Below are 17,656 nucleotides of genomic sequence, written 5' to 3' on the forward strand. Positions count from 1 at the left end.
AGAAATTCTATTACTATGATTTCCTAAGAAATTAATATAACCTTTAACTTTGCCTCCTTTTGCCCTTCTTTCCACCAGATACTGCCTTCCAAGTACATCGAATTTCAACCATTATTTCTTCCCAAAAAGCAAACCTTATTCACACTCATATTTCCAAGAAAGTGGTTCTTGTAATGGAATTCCTCTAAACTGCTGATTACCATCATCTAATTAGTTGATGTCTCTTTGTGGTCTCACAACTGCCTTTTTGAGCTTCCTGTTCTCAATTGGGTCAGCCATGGTTGTATTTAACTTGTTTTGGCATGGCTTTGTTATTTTTACTTTGGTTTGTTCTCATTTAATCCTGAAACAGCACAGCATAGAACTTTTTGACCTGAATTCCCCCTGTGAACTTCCCATTTTGCCCAAGTTGACTATGTTAGTAAGCAGTGAGCACCTCTCCAGCTTTTGAAAAATTCATTCAGCCTCTTCTTTTCTTGTGCATGTCTTCTGCTTTGCCAGGTCAAGCTGGGAACTGCCTGACTTGAGGGAAGGGAGAGTAAAAGCCATCAGTGACTCAGATGGGGTGAGCTACCCTTGGTACGGGAACACCACAGAAACTGTGACCCTGGTTGGCCCCACCAACAAGATCTCCAGGTTCTCCGTCAGCATGAATGACAACTTCTACCCCAGTGTGACATGGGCAGTGCCTGTGAGCGACAGCAATGTGCCACTGCTCACAAGAATCAAGAGAGACCAAAGTTTCACGACCTGGCTGGTGGCCATGAACACCACCACAAAAGAGAAGATCATTCTGCAGACCATCAAGTGGAGGATGAGGGTGGACATTGAGGTGGACCCTCTTCAGCTCTTGGGGCAGCGGGCCCGGCTGGTGGGCAGGACTCAGCAGGAGCAGCCCCGGATCCTGAGCCGGATGGAACCCATCCCCCCTAATGCACTAGTGAAACCCAATGCCAATGATGCCCAGGTCCTCATGTGGAGGCCCAAGCGGGGGCCACCTCTGGTTGTGATCCCTCCTAAGTAGAAGCAGACTGGCCTGACTGTGTGTGGATCACACGCCTCTGAGACATGCAGTGAGGGTGCCAGGGGTGGCAGGAGCCAAACAGAGTTTCTGAGCCAAAGCAGACCTCTCGGTTTGCCAGCCTTTGCAGCCACTTTTGAAGAGTCGGGCTGCTCCTTGGGTGGTAGAACCATAATCCTTAGGAAAAATTCCTTCCTCTTAGGAATAAAGAAATCACTGATTTGACAGACTTGCTGTGATTACCATGCAAGTAGCCATATTTTGGAGCTGACCAGGATGATTCTTTTATCTGAACTACTGACCATTTCTTTCCTGTGAGATGCAGGGGATGGAAACGAAATTAAACAGTGCCTGTGGCAAATGCTGCTTCCCAACCAATTAGAAGTAGGAGTGAAAACATCCACACCAGGTGGTCGTAAGACAGACTCCTGCTGTCTGACTGGAGGGTGCAGGGGAAATGGGTGGTGAAAGAATGGGTGATGGGGAGAGGAAAGAATAAGGTTTTATGACACATTAATACTTCTGCATTTATTAGTTGATAATCAGATCGACACACTCACTGGAATGAATGCTTAGAAAACTAGACAAATAATGGTATTTGCTCCTTTCTGAGGGAGAAAGCCTCCTTGGAACTGTCCAAGGTGCTGATGTGAACTAACGGAAACACTTCATTAGTTCCATCTACCCACCTCTTTCCAAAAAGATTGCTTATTCAGAGTATTTTTAATCACAGTATTTGGCTTTGTAATTCCCGTATTCTGCAGTAGTTATGATATTTGGGGACCTGTCCATGTTTTAGTGAAATCCTAACTGTGATTTTGTTTACAGCTGCTTATTCTGTTCCCATGATTAGCCCTAAATTTATATTTAAAAAGTTATAGCATTGCTCACTAAATGAAGGTAATAAGCAGATGACAAACTCTGAATCAATAATAGTAAGAAAAATATTATGAAAAATAGACAATCATTAAGAAGATGAAAACCCTAATAGAAAAAATAGTAAGTTTGAACTGACAATTCAAAACTGAAAGAACAAATGCTCAATAGGTATGAAAAGTAATTAAAGATACAGAAGTTAAATGAAATAAGATTTTTTTCTGTGATTCTGGTGGCAAAGTGTTTGTATTTTGGTTTTTATAAATGCTAACCTGAATTGATGAGGTTACAATAAAAAGATAAACACACACACACACACACACACACACACACACAAAAGTTATAAGCCATGAATCCATGTAAGATTTCAAGAACATTTCAGCAAATAAGAACAGCATTTTCATTCTATTTCTTTTGAGTTTCTGAATGATCTGAACATATAGAATGGACACATATATGCATAGACACACATACACACATGCACGCATGCATGCAAGGCATATAGCATAATTACTAGCATATTTGCCACCAGTGCCTACATATCTACCTGTAGCCTTTGTATGTACATATGCTGTATATTTTTATATATATTTATTTTAGCTCTATTTCACAGAAGTTCAAACTTGAACATTTGTGAGAAACTACTTCCTAAGGCTTAACTTTAGAGCTCTTTAAAGAAAATCTAAGCTACTCATGTTAAGTAAGCCTGTATTGCTAAGATTTAACCAGTAAAGATGAGAGGCCAGGTTTCCTTTAGTCAGGCCAATATAAAACTTCTTTTTGAGGGTTTCCAGTCTTTACAGTGAGGATTTTTGCAGTTCTAGCTTGAATCACCCTTCCTCCCCCACCTCACAAAAAGAGCTTTTCCCTTTATTCTCCATAATTCAACCATATATATGGTTGTATATATATATTTGCTTGTTCACCACCCCCTTCCATGCAAACTAATTATAAAACTTTCACATTGTCACTGTGGATTTAATAAGTAGACACTGCTAGCTTAATTTCAGAGGGAGAAAGTTGAAGTTCAAGGCAGTTTACAACCTCATGGTTGGCTCCAAAGAGCTGTCTTATACTAGAGTTTGTGGATAGAGAATAAAAAGCAGGAGGGTTTATTACTTTTATTAAAAATTCAATTTAGTCTAATTTATTTCAGATTCTAGTCCCAGGGGATGGTACTTACTTACGTAAGAGTGCTAACAGATCTACTCCAAATTATGTAGTGTTAACCTCACACCCCAACCATCAACTACTCTGTTATAGATTAGTTATTGATGGCAAGTTATTTATAACAACACATTAATAATACATCAGTGGCTCACAGAGGACCTGGAGACATTCATTTAGAAACAATACAGCTGTTACGTTTGGAATTCTCTGTCCCTTCCCATGTTTCCTTGTTTTATTTGGGAAAGGCAGCCCCAGAGAGCTCCATGGCTAAAGTACAAAGCAGCTTATTTTCCATGCTGACACCACAGGCAGCACTCTCTCCCCCAGACTGAATTAGACTCCACCCCTATGGGATTCTGGGGAGTGGATACTGATCCTAGAATCTAATCCATGTGGCCCCACTTTAAGAAAACCTGGTATTTTAAACTCCAAAGTTGTAACAAACAACAGATTGATTAGACTTTACGTTACAAAATGCTATACAAGATTTATGTTTGCAAATTCCCCTAGTGCATTAAAATAAGATACGACTTACACAACTATATTTACAAATAACTTTTTCAGAAGCATATCTGTATTTCTAAAGCAAGGTGTAGCATACTTAGCTAGACTTGTTTCCCATGAAAAATCACAGTTTTTCAGAGTTTTAAAAGAAATTACCCCCACAGCAGTTTTCTGGGAAGTTGTGTAATGACAAAATGAAAAAAATGGGAAAGTGCTTATGAAAGTTAAAAGCACTGTATACATTGTGATTATTGTTGTTGATACCATTGTGAACTCTACAGTTGGGTCTCTCAGCTCTGAAGTCAGCCTGGCAGAACGCTCTATTGCCCTTTAGCCAATTATTTTCAAGTTACTGTTGTTTTACAAGGAAATGACCCCTTTTCTTCCTGTGATTTGTGGATCATTATCTTTCAGCTTAGTCAGGATATTGCCAAATGAAAGTCTCTTGTACAAGAGAGAATTAACCTTGAAATCTCTGTTGAGGTCATCTCTGCCCTCCCATCCAGCCCTCCTTCCCCTCAAAGTGCCTGAGCCTGACGCCAGATGCCATCAGTTTAAAGGGGCTCATTTAGTGCCTTGATTAAGTTTTAGTTGGGTGGTCTCAGGACTTAGACACACACAGAACACATGGCTTCTTGGTGCCACTAGAGTTTTGAATTCCATAGGAAAAAGCATTTCATCAGGTCTTAAGTTTTCTTAATCAAATCCTTTGAGATCTTTTAGTCCATGATCTCAAAGGAAATTGAGGCCTCATTAAATTAGGTCATCTATTCAGAATGGTATACCTAGCCAGCCGAAGAGCCAAGAGAAGGCCCCATCTCCCAAATTTCATCTCACAACATGGTCACACTTAGCTAGGACCCACAGCCTCTTGTCTCCAACCAAAACATTATCGTCATCCCTAATCCATTCACCCACAAACAAATGAGTCTAAAACTAGAGACAATTGGATCCATCCTTTAAAGAACAAGAGGAAATCCTTGTTACTATTATGTAAAAGAAAATTTGAATGTTCCAGATTCCCTTTATCTGTGACAGCTGTTTTGAGGTTGAACCCTTAATCTGGGCCCTTCGCTGCATGCAGTTTACATTCCTGGGTCGTTGCTGTAGCTCACATACCTAGCCAACTGAAGAGCCAAGCACATCTCCCGAATCTCATCTCACATGAGATGGGGGCACATGAGAAGGTTGGAGGCTAGTCCCCTACCCACCTCCCATTCCGTGGACCTTTTTACAACTCCCTGTTTCCTGGTGCTGGAATGATATTTCATAGGTCAAAAGCATGTACTAAGCAGCAATTCTGATCAGTAAAATAAAAGAACTATGATTTATAGAGTATTTTTACAAAAGCCTTCCACATGCATTTTCTCATCCCCAGTCTTATGAGTGTAATACTCATAAGGAGTATTATTATCCCCATTTTCAGATAATAAATTGAGACCAAAGAGGTTAAGTGGCATATCCATGAGTACACAAACAAAATGTCAGGAGCCAGGATTGAAATGGGGTCTTTTGTCTCCAACTTCCATGCCCTTCCACTATCCTGTTCTGCCTCTCCTGTTCATCCCTGCCTAGAGGGCACAAAAGAAAAGGAAGGAAAGGAGAAAGCTAGTCCCTTTCATCTACACTGTCATGTAGTCTCTCCCAATCTATTAAATGGACATACTAAACATACAAGAACAAACACTGCTTTCTTATGCAAAGAAACCCTTTGGGAGGTTATCCCAGAATATAATGCCTGACAGGGGCTGCAGTGTGGGTGAGCTAGCTGTCACTCAGCAGCTCTTAGCAGAGTACTTGGTAATTGGAGTAGGAAATCTGCTCTCCTGGCCTCAGAATCCCTTAAGCACCACAAGGCCAAAAAGGGGAAGGAAAGCATGCATTCTGCAACTGAGGTCCCAGCTGAACAAGGCCCTGCCACCCGCCATCCCTCAACACGGCAGCAGCAGCCTTTGGGGTGTGAGCAGTGGAAACAATGGCTTTCCAAGCCCTGGTTAGCACATTGAACGTGCTTGTTAGAACTGAGGGCACAATTAAACATTGCAAGAGCCGGCTCCCAACTGAGTCGCGAAGAAAGATGTAAACACACACACACACAGACCAACCACACTCACATACTCTTCAAACTGAAAAGAAAATTAATCAAAAACTCAATGAATGCCTGAACTCTATAATTAAGCCTAAATGATCCTTAGATAGAAAGGGAGCTGAGTGAGCAAGCTCTGTGCACACAGATATTTTTACCCCAGAGTCTTATTGCCATTAATTTCTTTTGAGATCTTGAGTACATCTGGTTCCAGTTTCCCTGGTAGGACATCTGCCTATGGAAGGCCATCAGAAGAGTTGCCAGTTCAGTGGCCAGAGGACAGTCAAGGTTATTTAGTCATTCCAAACACTTTCACAGGAACACATCTGGGGAAATGGAGTGTCATCCCCACCCAGGTCAGCGGTACACCTGCCCATGACAGAGCCCATCACCAACCTTAGGGTCCTAAAATTCCCTTTATGTTTAAGTGCTTTACAGTTTATAAAGAGTTTTTCATTTCCTTTGTGTAGAACGGGAGGCATCTCTGTTCAAGATGGAAAGTCTTAGTATTGGCCTGATCTGTCATTGTTGTTATTAATAGTAACAACACCCATCTGATTAGTATGTTACAGTTTACATAGTACAGACACAAATATTTTGCCATTTTATCCTCAACAATCCTGTAATATTTTGGCATTATATCACCACTTTATAAGGAGGAATTTGAAGCAGAAAGTTCAAGTGACTTGTCCAAGGTCACAGTAAGTTAGTGGTGCACTAAGAACTTGAGCCCTCTGCACACAGATATTTTTACCCCAGACCTTTACTCCATTCTCACAGAACATTGTCTCCCTGGTTAAATGCAGGCACCCTCCTCTGCTTGTCCAGCCACTACTGTTTCTCAGGCAGGGCTGACTAGGAAAGAGTGCCCTAATTGATCTCTGGATGCACTTTAACCAGACAGAATAAGCTCCACTGAGGAGTCAGGGTTCAGGTGGCCCAGGCTGTGCCTTCAAGTGGTTTCTCTCCTATTCCACATTAGAAGGGAGGCCCACTTGGGTGCTCTGAGGTAGGAGGCCAGAACCTGGGACATCAGCATGACGTGAGATCTTGGAGGTCCTGCTGGTAGCTGGACTTGAACAAATCATTTAACTTTTCTGAGCCTTGGTTTCCTTCTCTGTTACCTGAGATGTTAATACAGCCCAGCCAACATCACTATCAGAAAGACAAAGTAGGACAATGTCTGAAAATAGTCCAAATTGCCTAATGTGCTGCCTCATGTAAGATATTGTGACGAGTAGAATCACAGGGCCTGAAGCTGATGGCAGGCCCTCTGGCCTCATCTACTTGGAAGCCCAAAACCATCTCAGGAGAACTCACTCTTCCTGCCAAGTGAGGCCTGGCCCCTGCGGAGAGTGGGTCCCATTTCCCCCAGCCACCTTGTTTGTTCAGGGAGGCCTGAACCCTGGTGGTCAAGGAAAGAAAGATTTTTGCATAGCACTCCAGGAAGCAGCTCTAGAAAGAATGTGTAGCTGGAACTCCAAGCGGCCTTTTGGAAAGGAAAGGAGGCTGGAATGTCAAGTCTAGGCCAGACTTGAAATCCCAGCCCAATTTGCCTAGTTTAAACCTAGAGAAGCCAGCCAGGAACAGCTGCATTTTTCCTGTTACGGGCTCAGACAAGAGATTCAGAGGAAAATAAATATATATTCAAAGTTTTATGTGGGTCTCTACACAGTTTTTGATGTCCCAGATCTTGGCTGGGACCCCACAGTTTAACAGTGTTATTTCAGATTTGGCCGTGTGGGTGCAAATAAAATGAAGAAATACTTCTTTGCACCCTACAGCCCCCAGGCTGTCTCACCACACTGGAGGCATATATGATGATGGCCTCTCTCTGCACCTGCCTGAGGCAGCCCCACTCCCCATGGCCCCACATGGACCAGCCACACAGTTCACCTCAGGGCTGCTTCCCAAGGGCTCCCTGTCCCCATACCCCAAACTGTGCCTCTCCCAGCTGGGCCTGGGAATGGCCCCTAAGAGAACCTAACCAGCTCTTCTCACCAGGACAAATGTGAAGCCAGGCTTCTGGGCAGCAAGCCATGTGGCCAAGCATAGGAGCCCATCCTCTGCCTCCAGGCCCACATTTGTCCTTGGCTAACCCAGAAAACAGGTTGATCCTCAAAACAGCTGAGTGCTGGGTCAGAAATGCCCGGGAGAAGGGAAAACACATTAGAATTACAGCAATGATGGGAGAGGCCAGAGACACAGAGCACCACCCAGCGCCACATAGACCTTACTGGGGACTATGAGGAATACAGCCAGTGCCATGAAGTATTTGGATAGTGAGATCGCTGAGCCTAGGGCCAGCATTACTAGGAACAGAGAGGAAATATAAAGGAGGAGAGATTGTTTGCTTCATGCCAGTCCTGGGACTGGGTGAGCCAAGCAGGCACTAGGATCCAGAATATTTTTATTTTATTATTATTTTTTCACAGAGCTGGAGTCTTGCTATATTGTCCAGGCTGGTCTCATAAGATCCAGTGTTTAAGAAGGCACTCACTGTCAGGCCATGCACAGGCCTGGGAGTAAGTCCCTTCTTAAATACTGGATCCTGTACTCACCTGCCCCTGTGCAAGCGAGCCTCCAGTGTTTATCCTAGGCACCTGGCTTGCCTCCCCTAGTCCCAGCCCTGCTTCATGCCCACCTCCAGCTCACTCCTCTCTTCACAAGAAGATCGAGCAGGGAGGATGTTGCGGTATCTGAATACTTGTTCTGTTAACAAGTCTGTAGTGAGTGTCTCCTATGTGTCGGGCTAAACAGAGTCCTGCCCTCAGGGAGACAATGCCAACAGGAAGTTTTGGGAGCTGCCCATTTTCCCCCTTGGGCTTACCGATCAGAAGGGAGCCCAGAACCTGGGGAAATGCCTGTTTAGTTCTCTCTATCCAGTGCATCAGCCAGTGTGTCTGTAAGGAGATGTTGCCTTCCTGGCCCAGGGGCTTCATGAGGATGTGTGAGGTTGACAGGGAAGGACTTCTGTCGAGCACTTTGAGCTCTTTGAAGGAAAGGCGCTAGGAAAAACCTACAGCCACGTCAGTACGTGCACAGACACTAGGGATGAAAGAAACAGCTGGTTATCTCTCCATCTGCTCTTGTCCCTTCACCCCGCCCTTCAAACCAATTAGAATATTCCACACAGACATGATCCAATGAAATGTTAATTGGAAAAATAACAGGAAAGATAATACATGCACTTCAGGTTGAGAACTATTTCATTAAACTGGGCTTTGAAAGCAAGACAGCCAATTAAATTATTTCCCACTTCACTCCCTCACGTACCAGAAACTATGGAAAGCTATTACTTCTAATTAGGAAAGAAAGAAAGACTCTGCACATGCATATCAGATGAGCAGGGACTGAGAGGCTACGCCACCCACCTCTTTGTACACACACATGCACACGCATCAGGGAACTAAAGACTCATCTGTCTCACCTAAAAAATTTCCTAAGTCTTCTGAAATAGCAAGAAAGCATCTGTTCCCAGGAGCCACTCACAAAATCAAACAAAGGAAAACGCCTTCTTCAGGCACATTCATCAGAAGGGAAATATGGCATTTGCTGTGAAAGAATAAGCAGCTTTAAACTCAGTTGGATTCCAAACCTTCTGCAGCTTGACATGATCCTGTCTTTTTCTCTTCAGTAGAGTTAGATCTTTCCAAGCCTGCTTTCTATATCAAATGCAATGTTCATTGGCACAGGGTGGTCTCATGGACCAGAAGACCTGAGACCCCTGAGGCCTGATTTTGGCTTGATGGTGGTCTGATGCAGGCCATCTTTGGGATCTTCACTTTTCCATCTGTGAAATGGGAAGAAGGCCAATCTCAGTGCCATATTCACCCTCAAAGTTTTTAGGCTTGTGAGAGCACATTTGACGGAGAGCTCTGAGCCTCTGTGCCTTGCTTTAGAGAAAACTGATAGAATCCAAACATGCATTTAAAATATTTTCTGCAGAAAAATTATCCTAACCCAGAGACACCCTTATTGTATAATAAATATAACAGAAATAATATAGTGAAATAATGATGACATAAAGCAGTCATTGTGGTGATGTGACTGGCACACAGGCATCTCTCCAGTATGGTCCAGGAGCAGCAGGCAGACTCAGGGTGTCTCAAGGCCTCTGCACACCTGCAGCCACATTGTGCCCTACTCATTCCCCTCTATCCCTGCTGTGTCTGTTATTCTATGTCACACAAGTTATTGAGGGCTGGCAAAGCCTAACACAGTCAGTGCCTCTGACTGATTCTAACCAATCTCATTATTGCAGGAAGGGGAAGTGGCACCAAAGAGCATGGCAGCTATTTCACAGCACAGGGAATGCAGAGGAACACTTTCTAGAATGGCTTCTAGGCTGTTACGTCCCCAGTTATATATGTAATGGCATTGTCTACTGACTTCAAACAATTGGAACAAGTTTTTTTTACCATCTACCTAAGAATTTGAAATTTGGTTTTCTCCTAAAATTGCAACCATGCATACAATCTGAAAAGGCAACATGGTAATTAATTTATCATCATAAAATTTGTGTCATTATAGTAGTACATCCCTGTAAGCAAACAGAGCATATCAAAAATTCAAAGATACCAAACAGAAGAATGATCAAGAAAAAAAAGAGAAGGATGCCTGATGCTTGGCTTTACCCTAGAGCAACTCTCTTCATATGTTCAAGACTGCTTTTTTCTAATTTTAAAACTTTAGTTCACCCACTTTGCTATGGCCACAACTATTACATGAGAACTTCAGGTTGAATAACTAAATAACTTCAGTTTTCTCCAATGTTGCATATTCAAGAAGTAAGTTTTATCTCATGTGACTTGGACTCTGGAATAAAACAGTAAGTTTTAGCTCAGTCATGGTGTGACCCCCTTGCACAGGAATGTTGGGTGAGCTACAGAGCTCTGGTCACTCAGTGATTCCTGCAAGTCCCTTTGTGCTTTGGATGCCAAAAAAACAATGCCATTGGGGGTCTCAACTTCCCCCCCATTTCTGAGGATTGCCTGGTGCCTTGCTAATGGGTTACACATATAAATGACCTGTAATCCTTTAATATTACTTTAGTTTTTAATCTTTTTAAAATAACCATATGAAAGTTATATATTCTCTTTATAGAGAAGTGCATATGAAAATAAATACCAAAAATTTTGCATAAAATTTCAGGGTCATCTCCCCTTGAAATCTATTAATGGAGCCCAGATCATGACCATCTGCTTTTAGGGAATGACATTTCTTTGATCACTGTCTTAATGCCCGCTTTATTTACATGTTTCCATGTCCACATACAGGTCTCCTAGTAGGACAAGGAAAGCCCAGCAAGCACAACCACATGGCAGAGACTGAGAAGGAGGAAGTGAGCAATGGCTGGCGGCTCCAGAAGCTGAATCCCTGGACAGCTGGTTTCCCATTAAAATGTGTGCCATCCTGCCTACCTCCTCGCCTTCCTCCCGTCCCATGACCAGCCCCTCCTACCCACCCTCCACGAGCCATGTGGCACTTGCCCTGGGCTGACTGGGCTGCCTGATTGGCCCATTTGGAGCTGTGTTGAAGTGAGAGTTGTGCCTGCTGTATCTTTTTGTGTATGGAAAGATGGAATTCATTCAGATCCCAAGTCCTTTCCCCAACCCTCAAAGTGAAGCCTCCCAGGGATGAAGAGCTGGTCAGCCTGGACTTTAAATACCTAACATGGCACAGCCTTGGTTCCCAAACCCTGCCTTCCCTCCCTATGCTTTTGGGTGGGAAACGTATCTCCCTTCCTCCTCCTTCTCCATGTGGGTGGCCTCTCTAGGTTTCTCTGCATTCTCTGATCCTTGGAGAGCCAGGGCCAAGGCAGTCATCTTGTTCCCCCTTCCACGGCCAGGCTGGGTGCCTTCAGGTGACCAGGGGCAGAGTATAAGTCACCAGGATCAATGGGGTGAGGGGAAAACCACCTTAAGAGGGTAAAAATGGTGTGCATTGGTTTATTTATTGGTTTATTTATTGGCTTGCTTACTGATGTATTTATTTATATTTATTATACAACACAAAATCCATTTCCATTTTTTAAGCATCAGCCCCAGAATTTGTCTTCCTGGGCCCATAGAGCACAGTGAATTATTTCTCTTTGAAGCTTCAGAATAGAGAGGGAAATTTTTCTCCTTACGCCCAAACACCTCCACCTCAGCCACATTTTCAACCAGACATGGGATTAGAAATCACCAGCTAACAAGGCTGTTAAGTCACACAAATCAGCAGAGGCTTGACTGTCTAGATAGCTCTCAGAATCCGGCCTCCACCCCGACCACCTTGCACCGGTCCTCTCATTCTCCTTTACTCAGGTGGGGATTGACCAGCCACCTTCAGCCTAACAGTGCAGAACAAAACTTCTCATTCTGCTCTGATGTAGTATTCTAACATCAGATGCACATTAGAATCATCTGAGGAGCTTAAAAAATATCCATGCCTGGTCCCTTGCCCAAACCAATTACAGCATCAAAGGGTAGATCCTGGGCATCGGAGTGTTTTAAGTTACCCAGATGACTCTAATGTGAAAATAGGGTTGGAAAGTTCTAGTATCACCTCTCCCTTGCCCCTCCCCACCCAGATTCTTTCATCTTTACTTCCCAAGCTTTCTCTGGAGTCCTCTTCCCGTTCCTCCAGCCCCTTCTTCTCTCTGCACCTTCCCCATCAGCTCAGCCAACCATAGCAGATCCCTGGAGAGGGGGCAGGTCCCATGAGTGGTACTCTGAGGCTGGTTTCTGCATCCAGCCTGGGGGCTGCTCCCAAACAATTTCTAGCTTTTCTAGGAGCAGAAACCTATCCTCTGCAAGATTCTCTGTTCACCTGCACCTTCTCCAGGTTCCCAAACTCCAAAAGTTTAAAGGGCACTTTGGTGACATTTCTGTCTCCAAGCCCCAATCTTGATGGTATGGCCCATGTAAGTCTTATAACCCAAGCCTTGGCCATTTCTGCAAAGCCACCTGAGTTGAATGAGGATCTACTGTTAACAGAGAAAGGGGTCACAGTGCTCCCCCAGCAAGTCCTTTTTCCAACAACCAACCTCCTCAGCCATCTAGGAGCTGATGGCTCAATGCAGCAGCTACTGTGCATTCAAATCCTAGATGGCTGAGAAGAGGCATCTCACCCTTCACATCTACAAGATCTCCACTGCTGGGTATGAGTAAATGTGTGTGTGAGTGTGTGTACACATACATGTGCACACACTGTCTACATACAAACCATCTAGATCTATAGAGATGCCAGGCTTCACTTTACATGTGATTACATTTTACATGAAAACAGTTGAGGGCTTTCGTTATCTTTCGCTTGATGGAGTTTCACTGTATTATGTTCATGATGGGCCCCAGTGAATTCCATATCAGGTATATACATAGAATGTATAATATATACAAACTGTTAGACACACTACACACACACACACACACACACACACACACACACACACAGCCTAGGGAAACCTGTGATGTGGGTAAGTTCATTTTGCCATCCCGTCTCCTCCATCTAAGTAATTTCCCAGGGCAAGCATTGTTTCACACACTCCCCTCAGCTGCCCAGCCATTCCCTCTCCAGTGTCCCATACCACCAAGCCTTCTTTCCCCATCAGTCCAAATGTCCCTGCCCTATGTCCCATCTCTCAGGGTCCTACTCTCTGATAGGTGACAGTTCAGTCAGTGGGTGCTAAAGAGTCGAGTGTTACCCTTCCCAGGTGACATTTACGTTTTAATAGGGGCTACAGATAATGCCTTAATCAGAAAGAGTGGCTGTAGTGGTGGGAATTTCAGGCACAGAAGTGGGCCAGTAAGGGAGATTCTTTTATATCAGGAGGGCATTTTAGAGCCCCCAAGTCATACCTGTCTGTAAGCGCAGCCCTTCATAAGTGCATGAGCACAAGCAAGCACACTTACCTACATTATACCCTCCATAATTTTGAGATACCTCCCTTGCATTGGCCCTATCTTTAAAAATGAAAAAAAACAAAACAAAACAAAAACAAAACAGGGAACTAGCTAAATTAATTTAGATCTCACTGGGAAATGTAGCCTATTTTTTCACCGGCTGCCAGCCATCTGGCCCACCCCACCCTGTTCAATTTCCCTTCTGCTCTTTCTCTTTTCAGCTACAACCGACTGTATCAGTTAATTTACTTGTACGTGTCCTCTCTGCTGTCTCCTTACCCTGCTCCCCTACACCATGTATTTCCTTCCTTTACCGTTTCCTCCTTGGAATTGTGCTGTGTTTCATTGTCCTGGAGGACAGAAGAGCAGGTTAAGGCATGAGCATGTGTGTATCACTTTGAAGAAAGAGAAACCAGGTATTCTGCTACAGTTTGGAGAAAAACCCAATGAAGGAAGAAATGAAAGCTGGCTCTGCAGAGTGCCTTAAAAATGACTTTAATTAGGAAATTCTGAGTTGTCGGTCTTCAGATGTTACATAAACTCAAACAGATGTTGCATTTCACTTCTCTGGGATTAAAAAAAGTTAAATACAGTGTGTATTCAACAACAACAACAAAATATGTTTTCTCTTTAATTTGGTCCTCAAAGATGCAGTGCCTGGTTTTCTACAAAACCTGGGGATGTCCCCAGGAACAAGCAAGCTCTGGAACATACAGAGGGCAGATGCAGGAATCCTGCCCAGCTAGGAAAGCTCTGGCAGGCTAAGGCACAATATTGCCATCGAATTTGGTCCAAAAGACAATTCTAAGATGAGAAAAAGCATGGACAACTGTAAGGGGAAGAAAGGGATCCTCACCCTTCTCCCTAATGACACGCTTTGGGCTTAGTCTTTTGGGGCTGCTATAACCAAATATCCTAAGTTGGGTGGCCTATAAACAACAGAAATGTATTTCTCACTGTTCTGGAAGCTGGGAAGTCCACGATCAAGGCTCTGGCAGATTCCATGACTGGGGAGGCCCTGCTTTCTAGTTCGTATTTGACACCTTCCAGCTGTGCCCTCACATGGTACAAAGGACAAATGAGCTTCCTTGGGCCTCTCTTACAAGAAGTCTGTCTTCATGACCTAATCACCTCCCAAAAGCCCCACCCTCTAATACTATCACCACGGGGGTTAGGATTTCAACATGAATTTGTGGGGGATACAAATATTGGAACATAGCACTCTCTTCATCTATGATTCGGTGCTGTGAAATTGGGAGAAAGAGAACATTCTAGAATCAGAGGATAAAGTTTGCCCTTCCATCTCTTTCATACAACCATTTCTTCTTGGAACACCCTTGACCAGATTCTGCTTTGCTTTTGCTAAATTATTTTACTTTAGCTTAATGTGTTTGCCACCTAGGATCTGATCAAAACAGGTCATCTTAAAGTTTGAGTTCCCGAGGCAGCTAGGTTTCTGGAATGTTACCTTCTCTCCCTGAGTGTTGGTATATGTAAATGGTCAGACTCGTCCAGGCAAGAGTGGGAACTGCAGGGTTGGAAGAGAGGTCTTGAGGTGTACTGGGATTCTGAAAACTATGGAGGTTGACAGGACTGAAGACCTAGCCTATCAGAGCCCTCCTCCTGCCCCTCCCCACCACCTGCACTCTGATCTTTCCACGAGATATATGACCCTTCTGTGGGGTCCACAGTTTTAAGAGGGCTGAAAGTCACTAATTCACATTCATTCATTCATTCATTCATATTCTCTCTCTCTCTCTACACACACACACACCAGTCAAAAGAGGGAGAGCAAGGAGACCCAGATATTGAAAGAAAAAGTGGTAAATAGTGGTTATCACTCCTGGAAAAAAAATTTAAGAAAAGGGCCTCTGTCATGCATGTCATGGGGTGAGGGAGTATTTTTAAATATACATATGTCTAACCTAAGACCCCTCTACCCTCACCAGGTGGCCTGAGCAGCACATGCTCAACTCTGGAGCAAGCAGCTTTGCAGACACATTTTAGAAAAGGGATTCCTGCATCTTCTCTATCAGAATGCATGATCTCTGGAAAGAACAATTGGCACTTTTTTCTTAGTTCATTCATTTCAAGAAATAAATAAGGAACTGGCAATTGCTGAACACACTGCAGTATGTATGTGTGTATATATACAGCACAAATGTATGAGTGAGGATTGGTAGAATATAGTGACAGTTGAGGCAAACTGAAAATACAGGTGGTATTTCTTTCTCACTTAAAAAAAATGTAAGTTCCATGTTAACTTGGAAAAGGGAACAAGGATGTGTCTGATTTTTTGAAAACCAAATTGTCATATATTTAACAAAGTCACTTGGGGGAGAAAAAACAATATTCAAACAAAACTATATATTTATTGTTATCTACATGAAGAAATGGTATAGTCTGCCATGTTACATATATGGTCACATTTCTTTTATTTTTGAAATTAATTACCTGAACCATCTTATGTTTTGTTAACAGAGAACACAGTAATCCCTTTTTAAGGTTTTCCCAGCCCATCTACTTCCAGTTTCTCAAAAACCCTGGGTCATGAACTCAGTCCCAAGAGATTCAAAACCCCAAGCAGAAGGCGGGCATATTAACCTGTTCCTGCCTTCCCTGCCCACTGCGTAAAGGAAGATGGCAGTTCATTGCAGCCAGGAAGCCCAGGACACAAGTTGTCACCTTGGTATAGCTTCTGGCATACCAAGTCATTATTCTCAAAGCAGAATGACGCCAAGGGGCCAGTACTGGAGGCCTGTCCAGAATCATTCCTAAGTTGTGCTGAAACAGACTCCCTCACAAATCTCTAAGTTTGTTCATTACACCCAAGTCAACAACCTAAACCTCTGTCCTCCCCACGTTGGTGACCTGCCAATTTTCTTGGGCTCCCAGCCCAGGTGTGGGCTCCCTTGGAGCTCCCATGGGAATCCCTGTTTCAAACCTTGACGAGGAGCTGAGCTGTCAGTTCCTTGCCTTGCAGAAAGTTCCAGCTTCTAATGAACTTTTCCACCTCCTCCATGCCCTTCTTCTCCCTGAAACCCTACTTTTTCATAGCTAAAGATCACTGGAGTGATCTGCAGAGCAAAAGGATGTACTATTTCAGCAAGCACTTATTATGTGACTGCCATGTGCCAGACTTTTAGATGCTAGGAACTCCTCAGCAAACCAGACAGACAAAAATCCATCCCTCCTAGAACTTCCATTCTAGTGAGAGGAAAGATAGACCGTAGACATAATAAATAAAGAAATTTGTATGTTAGGCAGTGAGAAATATTATGGGAGAAGAAAAAAACAAGAACAGATGAGGGGAACCAAGAGGACAGAGTTGTTTCCTTTATGTCTGGGCTATACCAAGAAGCAACTATCAATTATTACATTTAATAAAGATAATTTTTGGCCTTCTCCAGGCACCTCCTTTATGCATTAACAGGCATCCTATTCCATTAGAGGCTTCACGTCTATGCTTTATACATTTCAGAGGAGAATCAGGTTTGTCGTCTACTGTTTTTACCATAATCCATGGAGAGTCCATTTACTGCAGCTTTGAAAAATAAAATGACTTTCACAAGTTCACACAGCTGTTAAATATTAGAGTGAGGATCCCAATATGGCTCTTTTGACTTCATCATATGATTTCCTCAATGCACTTGTAAAAAGCACAAAACATGAAGCTGGAACATCTAAAATAGAGACCCAGCATTGCCTCTTACTAGGTATACAAAACCTTGAAATGTTCCCTGCAAACATAAGACTGGATGTGACTGGGTGTGGTGGCTCACGCCTGTAATCTGAGCACTTTGGGAGGTCAAGACAGGCAGATCACTTGAGGTCAGGAGTTCGATACCAGCCTGGCCAACATAGTGAAGCCCCATCTCTACTAAAAATACAAAAAAATAGCTGGGCATAGTGGCATATGCCTGTAATCCCAGCTACTCAGGAGGCTGAGGCAGGAGAATCTCTTGAACCCAGGAGGCGGAGGCTGCAGTGAGCCAAGATATCACCACTGCACTCCAGCCTGGGTGACAGAGTGAGACTCATCTCAAAAAAAACAAAAAAGACTGGATGTGAAATTACATTATAAATCATAAGGCACAGTACAAATGTGAGGCT

General features: G+C 43.4%; 1 protein-coding gene across 4 annotated transcripts in view; it reads left to right on the forward strand.

The window, feature by feature from the left end:
- The window catches only part of FAM78B (family with sequence similarity 78 member B), a 107,554-nt gene extending 91,888 nt beyond the window's left edge, over positions 1–15,666 (forward strand). For 2 of the 4 annotated variants that reach the window (XM_054482337.2, XM_063649367.1), the window contains exon 2: positions 502–1,246. In XM_054482337.2, the coding sequence (XP_054338312.1) occupies positions 502–1,024 (523 nt within the window). In that variant the 3' untranslated portion in view covers positions 1,025–1,246. Of the gene's footprint in view, positions 1–501; positions 1,247–10,936 lie in introns of those variants that run through there. The other 2 variants (XR_008501624.2, XM_054482349.1) reach the window with 2 other exon arrangements.
- The last annotated feature ends 1,990 nt before the right edge of the window (positions 15,667–17,656 follow it).

Source organism: Pongo pygmaeus, chromosome 1 (genome assembly GCF_028885625.2).
Source record: "Pongo pygmaeus isolate AG05252 chromosome 1, NHGRI_mPonPyg2-v2.0_pri, whole genome shotgun sequence".
Taxonomy (NCBI): Eukaryota; Metazoa; Chordata; class Mammalia; order Primates; family Hominidae; genus Pongo; species Pongo pygmaeus.